This window comes from Ahaetulla prasina, chromosome 13 (assembly GCF_028640845.1).
Source record: "Ahaetulla prasina isolate Xishuangbanna chromosome 13, ASM2864084v1, whole genome shotgun sequence".
Lineage (NCBI taxonomy): Eukaryota > Metazoa > Chordata > Lepidosauria > Squamata > Colubridae > Ahaetulla > Ahaetulla prasina.
The window spans coordinates 10319127-10332008 of NC_080551.1; the positions used below are offsets into that span (position 1 = coordinate 10319127).

General features: G+C 42.6%; 1 protein-coding gene across 1 annotated transcript in view; it reads right to left on the bottom strand.

Moving 5' to 3' along the window:
- Positions 1 to 12882, bottom strand: part of ADAMTS17 (ADAM metallopeptidase with thrombospondin type 1 motif 17) — a 196237-nt gene that overhangs the window by 129042 nt on the left and 54313 nt on the right. Inside the window, exons 4-6 of the mRNA XM_058156831.1 lie at positions 11112 to 11284; positions 5191 to 5274; positions 1708 to 1865 (exon numbers count right to left, since the gene is read on the bottom strand). Of these exons, the coding sequence (XP_058012814.1) occupies positions 1708 to 1865; positions 5191 to 5274; positions 11112 to 11284 (415 nt within the window). The remainder of the gene's footprint in view (positions 1 to 1707; positions 1866 to 5190; positions 5275 to 11111; positions 11285 to 12882) is intronic.

Genomic DNA, 12882 nt, shown 5'->3' on the forward strand with positions numbered 1-12882 from the left:
GTTCAGTGAATCTGGCTTCCCCCACTGAGTTTGCTCATCAGAAGGTTGGAAAAGTTAAAGTTAATCACGTGATCCCAGGACACTACAACCGTCATAAGTACATGCCAGTTGCCAAGCCTCTGAATTTTGGTCATGTGACCACATGGTTGTATGTGAGAAAGAGGGTCATAAGCCACTTTTTTCTCAGTGCTGTTGTAACTTCGAATGGTCACTAAATGGATTGTTGTAAGTCAAGGACTACCTGCACAACAGGTTAGCTCTTTAATAAGTTGCTGAATATCTATCAAATTGCTCTCCTCTGTTATAAGTGCGCTAAGGACTCCTATTTTTAAATGCTCCCCCAATATAGAGAAATCAACTCCACGTGCTACTGTTCTATACACCTCGGCATTCGGAGTTAAACTTTTTTTTTATTTTTTTATTTATTTATTTATTAATCACATTTATATACCGCCCTATCTCCCAAGGGATTCATTTAATTAAAAAACTTATTCTACAAGGCCGAATTATTAAAAAACAATATAAATAATAAAACCCATTTAAAACCAATATAAATTTAAAATCTAATCCAGTCCTGCGCAGATGAATAAATGTGTTTTAAGCTCGCGACGGAAGGTTCGGAGTTCCGGAAGTTGACGAAGTCCTGGGGGGAGTTCATTCCAGAGGGTGGGAGCCCCCACAGAAAAGGCCCTTCCCGTGGGCGTTGCCAGCCGGCACTGCCTGGCTGACGGCACCCTGAGGAGTCCCTCCCTGTGAGAGCATACGGGTCGGTGGGAGGCAATCGGTGGCAGTAGACGGTCCCGTAAATATCCCGGCCCAATGCCATGGAGCGCTTTAAAGATGGTTACCAAAACCTTGAAGCGCACCCGGAAGGCCACAGGTAGCCAGTGCAGTCTGCGCAGGAGAGGTGTCACATCCCTCTATCACCCGCGCAGCCGCATTCTGAACTAACTGAAGCCTCCGGATGCCCTTCAAGGCATTGTTGAGTTTAACAGGATCTGAATCCTACTATTGATAGTATCCTTATCACAGAACCTAAACCAACTCCACCGATTAAGGGGACACACGTTTTTCTTTAAGGTGAAGTAAGACTTTTTCCATCTCCATGGCATATACTTTCTGCTCCTGATTGGGTGATGCCTTTTAATTTGGGTTTTCGTGGGAATCTCACCTAGCACGCTGTGCTTTAATCTACTTTAAGTGAAACACCAGGTGGCTCAGCGGCTAAGATGCTGAGCTTGTCGATCAGAAAGGTTGGCAGTTCGGCGGTTCGAATCCCTAGTACAGGTCTCGGAGCAAGGGGTTGGACTAGATGACCTCCAAGGTCCCTTCCAACTCTGTTACTGTTACATTCCAGGATCCAATCTAAGTCGGTTCACCGGGATCAAAAGTTTACTCTTCCAAGCTTTTGGGCTCATGCAGGAACCCATTCTCAGGGAACTTGAATATTCTGGAGAGAGGGAGAGAGAGCAGTTCCATGAAGATAGGCCCCAGTATGAGCCCAAAAATTTGAAAGAGAAAACCTTTGGTCCTGGTGACCAGATTTGATCCAGCAACTTTGTCCTGGGACACACGTATATTTTACCTTCCTTCGTGAAACATTCTAATCCTCACCGACTGCCCTCAGATCTAGACCTAACTCTCCTAGTAACAGACAGGAGCACAGTAGAAAGCCAATTGTTCACTCAATCCGAATTCACTCCATACCTTGTAACAAAGACAGCAGCATCTACTGGAAGAGTGTCATCTCGTGTTCCGGGAACCTGATTGTTCCCAAGGTACTTTGCACCCCCAAACTCTTCATTTTGCCATTGGCAAAAGCTTTCCAGGGACCTCTCTCCATGGTGACCTATGGACAACCTGGCCTTCAAAAAGGAAGATGAAGAAAAAAAAAAGGAGGAGAAAGAAGAAAGACAAAGGTGAGAGCCACGCATGTGATAAAGGGATACTGAAGCTCACTTTGACGGACTGCGGACACGTGTTTTATAAATCAAGTCATCAAACTTTTGTCGGTTAAATTAAAAAAAAGTAGCTCAGCCAAGCTCATCACAGTACCTAAAGGAGCACTCTGCAGTGGAAAATAAGTGCAATTGCATTCATTCATTCATTCATTCATCCATCCATCCATCCATCCATGCATTCATCCATGCATGCATTCATCCATCCATCCATCCATCCATCCATCTATCCATCCATGCATTCCACCCATCTCACTTTGCAAAGCAATTTTTTTGCAGTAAATGGAATTAATCTTCACTTGTGCAGGGAACTAAAGGGGTAAATTTGCCCATCAGACTGCATTTTATCAACTCAAGAAATATAATCGCTTTCCCCCCTCAAATAATCAACACGGGGATTGAAAGCCAATAAACTCATACAATGTCAAGGAAGATCAATGGCTTACTAGGGTTAGGTTGTCTATTTTGGTTTGTTCACAGTTGCTACTTTTTATGATGAAAGATTCCTCCAAACCCTAACCAGTCTTTTTTTTTTTTTTTTTTTAAAAACCTAATTCATTTTTTTTACAAATCCGCCCTTCACTGATACTATCGGAAAAAAGTATTTCTCAAGGCAAACCTTGACAACTTTTCAGTAACTTCATAGAAGCAGTAAGACGAATTGACAAAAGATACGAAACTTCCAATCTTGGAACAGGTGATCAATCCCAACCCAACAGTGGACCAAACTCCAACAGATCCCTTCTAGGATTTTCTCTCCCGATAAACTGGTCCAAGACATTCTGTAGCCTGAATGTCTTGGTACTTCTCTTTATTTATTTATTTATTTATTTTTATTTTTATTTTATTTTATTTATTTATTTATTTTGTCAATCACATATAACAGGTAAAAGTATAAACATAATTTGGATACATGAAAAGAGTAAGTAAAAAAAGGGAATATTAGGACAGGGGACGGTAGGCACGCAGGTGCACTTATGCATGCCCCTTATAGACCTCTTAGAAATGGGGTGAGGTCAACAGTAGACAGTCTAAGGTTAAAGTTTTGGGGGGTTTGGGATGAAACCACAGAGTCGGGTAGAGCATTCCAGGCATTAACAACTCTGTTGCTGAAGTCGTATTTTCTGCAATCAAGTTTGGAATGGTTTACCTTGAGTTTGTTTCTATTATTTGCTCGTGTATTGTTGTGGTTGAAGCTGAAGTAGTCATTGACAGGTAGGACATTGTGGTAGATGTTTTTATGTACTATGCTTAGGTCAGACTGAAGTCTGCGTAGTTCTAAGTTGTCTAAGCCCAAAATTTGGAGTCTGGTGGCATACTGTAAGGTATTTTATTGTATTCCTTCACTTCACTGATACTTCTATTTATTCCTTCACCTTCTATGAGAACTTCTCTTTATTCCTTCACTTCACTGATCCATTTCTTTATTCCTTCACCTCCTATGAGAACAGCTGGCTTGGGAACTGCAGAAGTTGGTCAAACTCCTTTGCTCTAGATGTGTATTGAAAGAATCAGCTGGATGAACCTCTGCCTCTGAAGGTAGCTAGCTGTCTAACTATGCTTAATGATAAGACCTGCTCATGTCTTCTCCTCTTTGAAACATCCACTAGGATGACATCCTTGTACAGTAGTCCTCGAGTTATGACCGCAATGGAACCCAAAATTTCTGTTGCTAAGGGAAGCATTTGTTAAGGGAGTTTGTCCCATTTTTACGACTTTTCTTGCTAGAGTTGTTAAGTGAATCACAGCAGTGGTTAAGTTAGTAACATGGTTGTTAAGTGAACCTGGATTCCCCCCCCCCCCATTGACTTTGTTTGTCAGAAGGTTGCAAAAGGAGATCGTGTGACCCTGGGCCACTGCAACCGTCATAAATATGAACCACTTGCCAAGCATCTGAATTTTGATCACGCAACCATGGGGATGCTTGCAATGAGGTAAGTGTGAAAACTGGTCCTCCTAAGTCACTTTTTTCAGTGCCGTTGTAACCTTGAATGGTCACTAAATGAACTGTTGTAAGTTGAGGACTAGCTGTATACACAGCCTAAGTATCAACTGGGCTGCACTCTCTGCTTGTAATCACCTACATTAATAAACGTTTTATGGTTTTCAGAGTGTCTCAGTCCAATTTTGGGGGGAACAATGTTTAGAATAGAATAGAATAGAATAGAATAGAATAGAATAGAATAGAATAGAATAGAATAGAATAGAATAGAATAGAATAGAATAGAATAGAATAGAATAACAGAGTTGGAAGGGACCTTGGAGGTCTTCTAGTTCAACCCCCTGCCTAGGCAGGAAACCCTACACCACTTCAGACAAATGGTTATCCAACCTCTTCTTAAAAACTTCCAGTGTTGGAGCATTCACAACTTCTGGAGGCAAGTTGTTCCACTGATTAATTGTTCTGTCAGGAAATTTCTCCTTAGTTCTAAGTTGCTTCTCTCCTTGATTAGTTTCCACCCATTGCTTCTTGTCCTGCCCTCAGGTGCTTTGGAGAATAGCTTGACTCCCTCTTCTTTGTGGCAACCCCTGAGATATTGGAAGTCTGCTATCATGTCTCCCCTAGTCCTTCTTTTCATTAAACTAGCCATGCTCATCAGACTGGACATAGCCAATTTCAGCAACCGTTCTTCATATTTTTAGCCTCCAGTCCCGTAATCATCTTTGTTGCTCTTCTCTGCACTCTTTCTAGAGTCTCCACATCTTTTTTATATTGTGGCGACCAAAGCTGGATGCAGTATTCCAAGTGTGGCCTTACCCAGGCATATTAACACTTCATGTGATCTAGATTCTATCCCTCTTTTTATGCAGCCTAGAATTGTGTTGGCTTTTTTTGGCAGTTGCAGCACACTGCTGGCTCATATTTAAATGGTTGTCCAGTAGGAATAGATACCACTAAGGTGGTATTTAGAATACCACCCCACTACCCACAGTTTCAGTCAAAGCTGACTGACTGGTGGCTCAGCAGACTAAGTCTGTCTGTTATTAACACAGCTGCTTGCAATTACTGCAGGTTCAAGCCCCACCAGGCCCAAGGTTGACTCAGCCTTCCATCCTTTATTAAGGTAGGTAAAATGAGGACCCAGATTGTTGAGGGCAATAAGTTGACTTTGTATATAATATACAAATGGATGAAGACTATTGCTTAACACAGTGTAAGCCACCCTGAGTCTTCGGAGAAGGGCGGGATATAAATTCAAATTAAAAAAAAAAAAGTTGGGAAGGAACTTACAGGCCGTCTTCGAAGCAAGACAAGCTTTGTCACTCGAACGTAGACTTTCACCCCAAGACTCTGGTGTTGAAACATGTTATAAACCTGAATAAAAGAAATAAAAGGACCATAACATCATAGCACTGCAAGGCTAATAAATATATTAAATCATGACCGACTTGCTTTATTCTCTGCATATATATATATTTTAGAGGAATAGAGGAATTTTTGCAGGGTCACAAATTGCTCATCCAGTTATCTTGAACATCGGAAGAACCACATTTTTGAAACCAAGGACATGCAAAAGAACGACTGAAAGGCACGATTTGTGCTCTGCTGCTCATTCCTTTTTGAGCAATCAAGAAAAGGACCCAGCAACTTTGCCAAAATAATCATTCACTGCGCTCTGCAAGTCTACATCCCAACTAGGAATTAGCTGTACTCCCACACTCCAGTCAACTACTGAAAAATGTTGAATGGTAGAAGGAGCCTACAATTAGAGACCAATCCTCTAACCTCTCTGCAGGATGGGAAGCTCCATAGCCAAGCTCACTGAACCGTAATGTACAAAAGTCCTTAAATTACAATTGCTTTCAAATAGATGCATCAGACATACTTTTCTTTCTGGCTTTCAAATGAATGTGCATCTATTTCTCAAAAGACCACAAACTGACAAGGAATTTTAAATGTATATCCTCAGTTACTGCTGTAGCTGCTGTTAAACCTTATAATTAATGTAAGGGTCTTTTGAAGGAGCATGCCGTAACACGAAATTAGTGATCCCTTGAACATTATTTTAAACACACACACACACACACACACACACACAAGGGGGAAAAAAAGAGAAGCTTTCAACTAACACATGCTTTAAATAGGAAGAAACGTCTAGGAAGTAAATGTCATCTTCTTTCAAAACAGACTGATCGTCATTTTTGAAATTATTCCTCCAGGTATTGTTAAATATTTGGAGAGAGAAAGTTTGAACCTCTTCCATGAAAATCGAGCATATCCATGCAAACATTTTAAATCTGATCGGCAAGGGGAGAGGATTTTAAAACGGATATGACTGAAATAATATGTGGCTTTATTGTTTATTTGTATGTTTCCAAGGGCATCAACGGAGAGGACGTTTTAAAAATGAACATATGCGAAAAAGATAGAATCTTGTCTTAAGCAGTTCAGAGTTTAAAACAGACACCGAAGGGAAGCTAAATAAATGAGACTAGAACGATGACGGGATAAGGACACCAAGTAATTAAAAACATTGCATAATTAATCAGCTGGCAATTAACAGAATAAGAGGGTTGGAAGGGACCTTGGAAGTCTTCTAGCCCAATCCCCTGCTCAGGCAGGAAACCCTGCCTGAGTAGGGGCAGGAAAAACATTTTTCAAAACCTAATGGCACATGTGCCACAGGAGGCACACAGAGCCCTCTTTGCGGGCACGCGAGCCGTCACCCATCTGACCTCCACTGCGCATGCTCTAGCGCTTCCTGCCGGCCAGCTGATTTTCGGGTCTCTGCCCTGCAAGCAGGAGACAAGCGTGCATGGGGGGGGGCTTCCTTTCTCCTCACTTTCTGCTGCCCATGCTCTCCGAGATCTCCGGAGATTCCCCTCCCAGCGCTGTTTTGGAAGGTGAGGCTTTTTTCTCCCTCCCAGCTGTTTTGGGATATGAGGCTCCCCCCCAGCCCTTTTTTGGGAGGCGAGGTTTTTTTCCCCTTCCCAGCCATTTTGGGATGCGAGGCTCCTCCCCCAGCGCTGTTTTGGGAGGCGAGGTTTTTTTCCCCTTCCCAGCCATTTTGGGATGCGAGGCTCCTCCCCCAGCGCTGTTTTGGGAGGCGAGGTTTTTTTCCCCTTCCCAGCCATTTTGGGATGCATGCATGTGCAGGGGGTGGGGTGTGCTGGAGGGGCATTGCATTATGGGTGTGGGTATGCACACGTGCGCAACAGTGCGCACACTTTTGGTACCCAAGGAAAAAATGGTTAGACATCACTGCCCTATACTATTTCAGACAAATGGCTTTCCAATCTCTTCTTAAAAACCTCTAGTGTTGGAGCATTCACAACTTCTGGAGGTAAGTTGTTCCACTGATTAATTGTTCTAACTGTCAGGAAATTTCTCCTTAGTTCTAGGTTGCTTCTCTCCTTGATTGGTTTCCATCCATTGCTTCTTGTCCTGCGCTCAGGTGGGAGGGCAAGTTTTATCTTCTCAAGCCTACCAGTGCAGTCCAAGTGCCATCTTCTCTCTTCCTACGCTCTCAGCTTCAGGAAAGGCCATCACAAAGGCATATACATATAACCCTTTGAAGGGGCTGCATCTGCTGGAAATTTTCTATATGGCAGCCTAAGGAAGGATTTTTTTAAACCCAAGCATGTCAATGGTAGAATTCCCTCCCTGCTTAATTACAGTTTGTGTTAACTGTTTTATCTTTGTGCACTTATTCAGATCTTTCGTTAAACAGGTGGTACTGTGCCATTCTGGACCGGTCATTGTTTAAAAGTGTTATTTAATTTTTTTAAAAATGTTTTAAGATGTTTAAGCTTGTCGATCGAAAGATCGGCAGTTTAGCAGCTCAAATCCCTAGTGCTGCCGTGTAACGGGGTGAGCTCCCGATACTTGTCCCAGCTTCTGCCAACCTAGTAGTTCGAAAGTATGTAAAGATGCAAGTAGAAAAATAGGGACCATCTTTGGTGGGAAGGTAACAGCATTCTGTGCGCCTTTGGCGTTAAGTCATGCTGGCCATATGACCACGGAGATGTCTTCGGACAGCGCTGGCTCTTCAGCTTTCAAACGGAGATGAGCACTGCCCCCTAGAGTCGGGAACGACTAGCACATATGTTTTAATGTTTTAATTATTGTTTTCAAAATATGATTAAACTTTCCAGGAAACAGTACTCTGCTTGGTATTGTTTTTGCTAATAAAAAAACAAATAAACAGAACTCATATACTTAAGTAATATTCGATCCTGGAATTCTCATGGTTCCAAAATTCCCAATGTCTCATCAATCCAGACCAGATTGGGAATTCCTGCGTTACATCATTCACAGCTCTGTCCTATGCATCCTATACTCAAAAGTAAGCTCCAATGAACTCAATGAGATCTACTCCCAGGTTAATAACAGGCAGGATTTCCTGAATGAATATATGTTAAAAAAGAAAAGTAAATAGAATGGGTTGACACATCGTGGTAATTTGTAATTTGTTTAATCACAGATGGCTGAGTTCATACAACTCAGTAGTCCTGATATTAAACATAAAGCCAATTACATCTAGATCTACACTGTATTAACTAAAAATTAAAATAAGATTTAGGCCAATATCTGAACCAACTTCATAGAACATTAGGATAACAAGGTTGTTGTTTTTTTAATTGCAAGCTTTCTTACAAGCAGGCAATTTTACCCTTTGTAAACTGTTCATTTTCATTTCTGAATTAGCACATCTCAGGGAGCATCGTATTTTTCTTCTAAGCACATATATCCTATTCCTCCAGAGTGCTAGCTAATATTTATGACTGGCATTTATTTCTACATCTTGTGTAAAGAGCATAAACATAAGAACATGAATTATTTCATATTTCATTATTTCAAAGCTTTAAAAATACATTAAAAGTAGGTACTGAGCCTTTTTAATAAAGGATGGACTACATTTACATGAGACTATTGCCCTATACATTGTAAGCCGCCCTGAGTCTTCGGAGAAGGGCGGGATATAAATGCAAACAAAAAAAAAAATTTACGACTGTGCCTTTTTCTTTTAAATTCACATTTGGGGGTTGAAAGGGATTTTAATGAATATTTTGCAAGGCTTTATTTTTCTCAGAAGGAACAGAAATGAAATTGCTTTAAGAAGGCTCAACCTTCCAAAAAAAAAACCCGGCAAGCCTAATGCTTGTGCTAATAAGCCATTTTAAGTCTCACTTTGTGGTTTGACAGTGAAGGCAATGCCTTACAGCAAGGACCTAAATGAATAAATAACCCTCTTTGCCTGACAGCAGTGTTCTATTTGCTTAAATCCTGACATGCATGCCAAAATTAACATTCTGGTTTCTTTTAGAAGCAGCTGTTCAACCCCCTAGCAAACCCCAACCAGACGTCGAACGTTAAAAGGGCCAAAATCTGCAGGTTGCTATATAGGAGCTCAACATATCCAGCTGGAAACGTGTTTTTGCGCTTCGCTGACTAACCAATAATTCAAAGCGATGATTCAGTTTAGCCGTTTTTCACCAGCAATGTAGACAAGATTACAACTGTAGGTAGCAATGCTTGAGTCCTGCCACTATTCTACTGTGTTGCAACCCATCTCGTTCAGAGAGCTGTTTCTCCCGCTAAAAGATGGACGGAGTGTCAGAAGAAAACCAACCACACCTGCTCTACCTAGTGCTTTATGAGAGGTTTTTTTCAGCAGGGGTGGTCTTCAAAAATTTTGAAGTGTTGCCGGGTGGGCGTGGCCATGGTGGGAGTGGCCTAGTCAGCCTCCTGCACCACGGCTGGGGGCGTTTTTGCCCACTCTGGGCTCCGGAGGCTTTCCTTGAGCCTCCGGGAGGGCAAAAATGGCCTCCCCAGGCTCCGGAGGCCCTTTGGAGGCTGGAAACAGGCCTGTTTCCTGCTTTCCAGAACTTCCAGTACACCTGTTTTTCACCCTCCCTGAGCCTCCACGCAGGACCTGCACTTACCTGCATCCAAAATAGGTCACATGGGGACTCCTGGGAGGGGAGGGGCAGGGCGGGTGGGGCCAGCCAGAAGTGGGATTTGGGAGTTCTCTGAACTGCACAGATTTTTAGCTAGAGGTTCTTCCAAACCCCTGCGAACCCCCAGCAGCCCACCTCTGATTTTCAGTAGAAGTAAACAGCTGTCATGTGTCTGGATGGGGAAATGAACATGGCCCTACCACTGGTTTAGAAATGAACAGGCCCTAAAAAAAAAGGGGGGGGGAGGTGGTTTAGAGCCCTTGTGATAAGGGTTCCATCTGAAGGCCTCCAAAATTCAATGGCTAGATTTTCACACCTCAAAGTAAGGCATATTTGGTTGAATTAGACACGACTGCTGGGATTGTATGTGCTAAGTCATAACCCATCCTTATAAGGTTTCCGCTAAAGGGTTGAAATGAGGGGTCCTTGGTACTCTCTGAGCTTGGTTGTTTTGTCATAGATGTTTCATGACCCAAACTAGGTAACACTAGCACTGATGGTATTTGACTTATCCAAAGTACTTCAGAGCAGGATAAAAAGTACTGGGTGGGAAGATCATTAAGGAGAGATCCAACCTAGAACTGAGGAGAGATTTCCTGGCAGTGAGAACAATTAACCAGTGGAAAAGCTTGCCTCCAGAAATTGTGGATGCTCCATCACTGAAGGCTTTTAAGAAAAGGCTGAATAGCTATTTGTCCAAAATGCTATAGGGTCTCCAGCTTGAGCAGGAAGTTAGACTAGAAGACTTCCAAGGTCCCTTCCAACTCTATTAGTCTATGTTCTATGTCTCATTCTATGTTCTATTATTATTATACTTTATTCATTAAACATGAAACTCAGTTGACTGAACATTCAAAAATGCATCACAAACACCATTGACTGGTGCTGAAGGTTGATACTGCCAGCATCCTAGGTATCAACCAAGTATCTTCTTAAAATATATGATGTTCCAAGTAGCACAGTTTTTTGCAGTTCTGCTGGTGTTATTGCAGGAAGCTGCGATTTCTTGATGTGTTTTGTGAAATTCTTGGATATGGTACCAAGTGCCCTGATGACAATGGGTATCACTATTGTTGTTGTTGTTGGTATTATTATTATTAACTTTATTCATTAAACATGAAACTCAGTCAACTGAACATTCAAAAAGGCATCAAAAATACATTATTATTAGTATTAGTATTAGTATTAGTATTAGTATTATTTTCTGAAGGACAGAATAGAGACACAAAATCCACATGGTGTTCTACCTACCATGTTCATCACAGTAAGGATGAATCGTTGAGCCGCATCAACCCCATGATATTGGACCATGTCAGCATCTGCCACTACAAGCGTTTCCACTGTGTACTCATTTGTGAGACGAATGGCGTTCCTCCGTCCTTTCCAGTCGTGGAGATGATTGCCTTTTGGAGACTTCTTTTTTTCTAGAAAGCAAAGAACTTATTTCAAAAGCTCCTTCAGCCTTTGGTACTCTAGCGGTTTAGAAAGATCTATGCAAATATCAATAGCGCTTAAGACTTATATACTACCCCATAGTGCTTTACAGCATTCTCTGGGAAGTTTAGAATGTCAGCATATTGCCTTCAACAATCTGGGTCCTCGTTTTATCAATGAGGACTGATGAGGATTCAGAAGGATGGAAGGCTGAGTCAACTTTGAGCCGGTCAGGATCGAACTCCAGGCTCTAGGCAGAGTTTTCCTGCAATACTGCATTCTAACCACTGCACCATCAGGGTTCGAGAAGAGAATATTTGTAGTTCAAAGTTGACCTACATAGGGCCAGGGGTGGGCTTCAGATTCTTTAGCAATGGGTTTGCTGCCCCGTTGCTGGGTGGGCGTGGCCATGATGGGAGTTGCCTAGTCAGCTGCCTGCACCACTGTGTGGGGGGCATTTTTAGTCCTCCCCATGCTCCGGAGGTTTTCCTCGAGCCTCCGGGAAGGCAAAAACAGCTTCCCCTGGGGTCCGGAGGCTCTCTGGAGGCCAGAAACAGGCCCACTTCCAGAACCTCCGGGAGGCCCGTTTTTTGGCCTCCCAGACTCTCCACGTGGCCCCTGCACTTACCTGAAATGATGAACGGGCCACGTGGAGACTCCTAGGAGGGGGAGGGTGGGGTGGGCGTGGCCAGCCAGGGGTGGCATTTGGGGGTTCAAACCCCAGTGATCCTTGGCTAGAGAATCACCTGAACCCTGCCGAACCCCCAGGAGCCCATCCCTGCATAGCGCTCTTGGTGCTCTGTGATCTTGGTGGTTTCCTTGCATTGATGCTGCTGCCTAGTTTGGTAATGAAACATCTGCAAGAAAACCATCAAGCTCAGAGGGCACCAAGGACCCTACAGATCTATGCAAACTAGGTGGAGCAAAGATGGACCTGCCTGAGAATTCATCACATAGATGTTTCCGCAATTTTAGAATGGCTTTCATGAAGAAATGTAGAATTTGGGAATGGGGAAGGAAGATAAAAGAAAAGAGAGATTAAGAAAGAAACTCAACACTTTACTTGGCTAGCAGAAGAGAGGAACCTGAACGTATTTTCAAGGTTGATGCTAGTCCTTCAAGCTAGGCAAGATACAGAAGGGATTTTTCCTGATTCTTTTCCTTATCTATATATCCACTCACTCATCACGAAATCTCCAGAACGGTAAAGCCTACAAACTTGAAACTTGGCACGTATGTTCCTCTTGGCTTCTAGGTGCTCGCTAAGAAAGGATTTTTCGAAATGACCATCAGATAATTAGTATTTTATAAACAGTATTATATTCACACGCTTTGATGCTAAGAAGTTAGATGTTCTACTCCCCCTACCCATTTGAAAAGAACTCTATTCCAACTGCCAGTTGCTTCACATTCCATTACCTCAGTTCAAACTGACCAACATTCCACTCCTTCACTCAGGAGAGGTCTGGGGCTCTTTACAGTACTAAACATCGCATTTTGTCACCAAAATATCCATGCATTCCACCTATGGAACTGCTTCAGGATCACCGACCACCACTGAGCCAACGGATGGTGAACCGAATTTCTC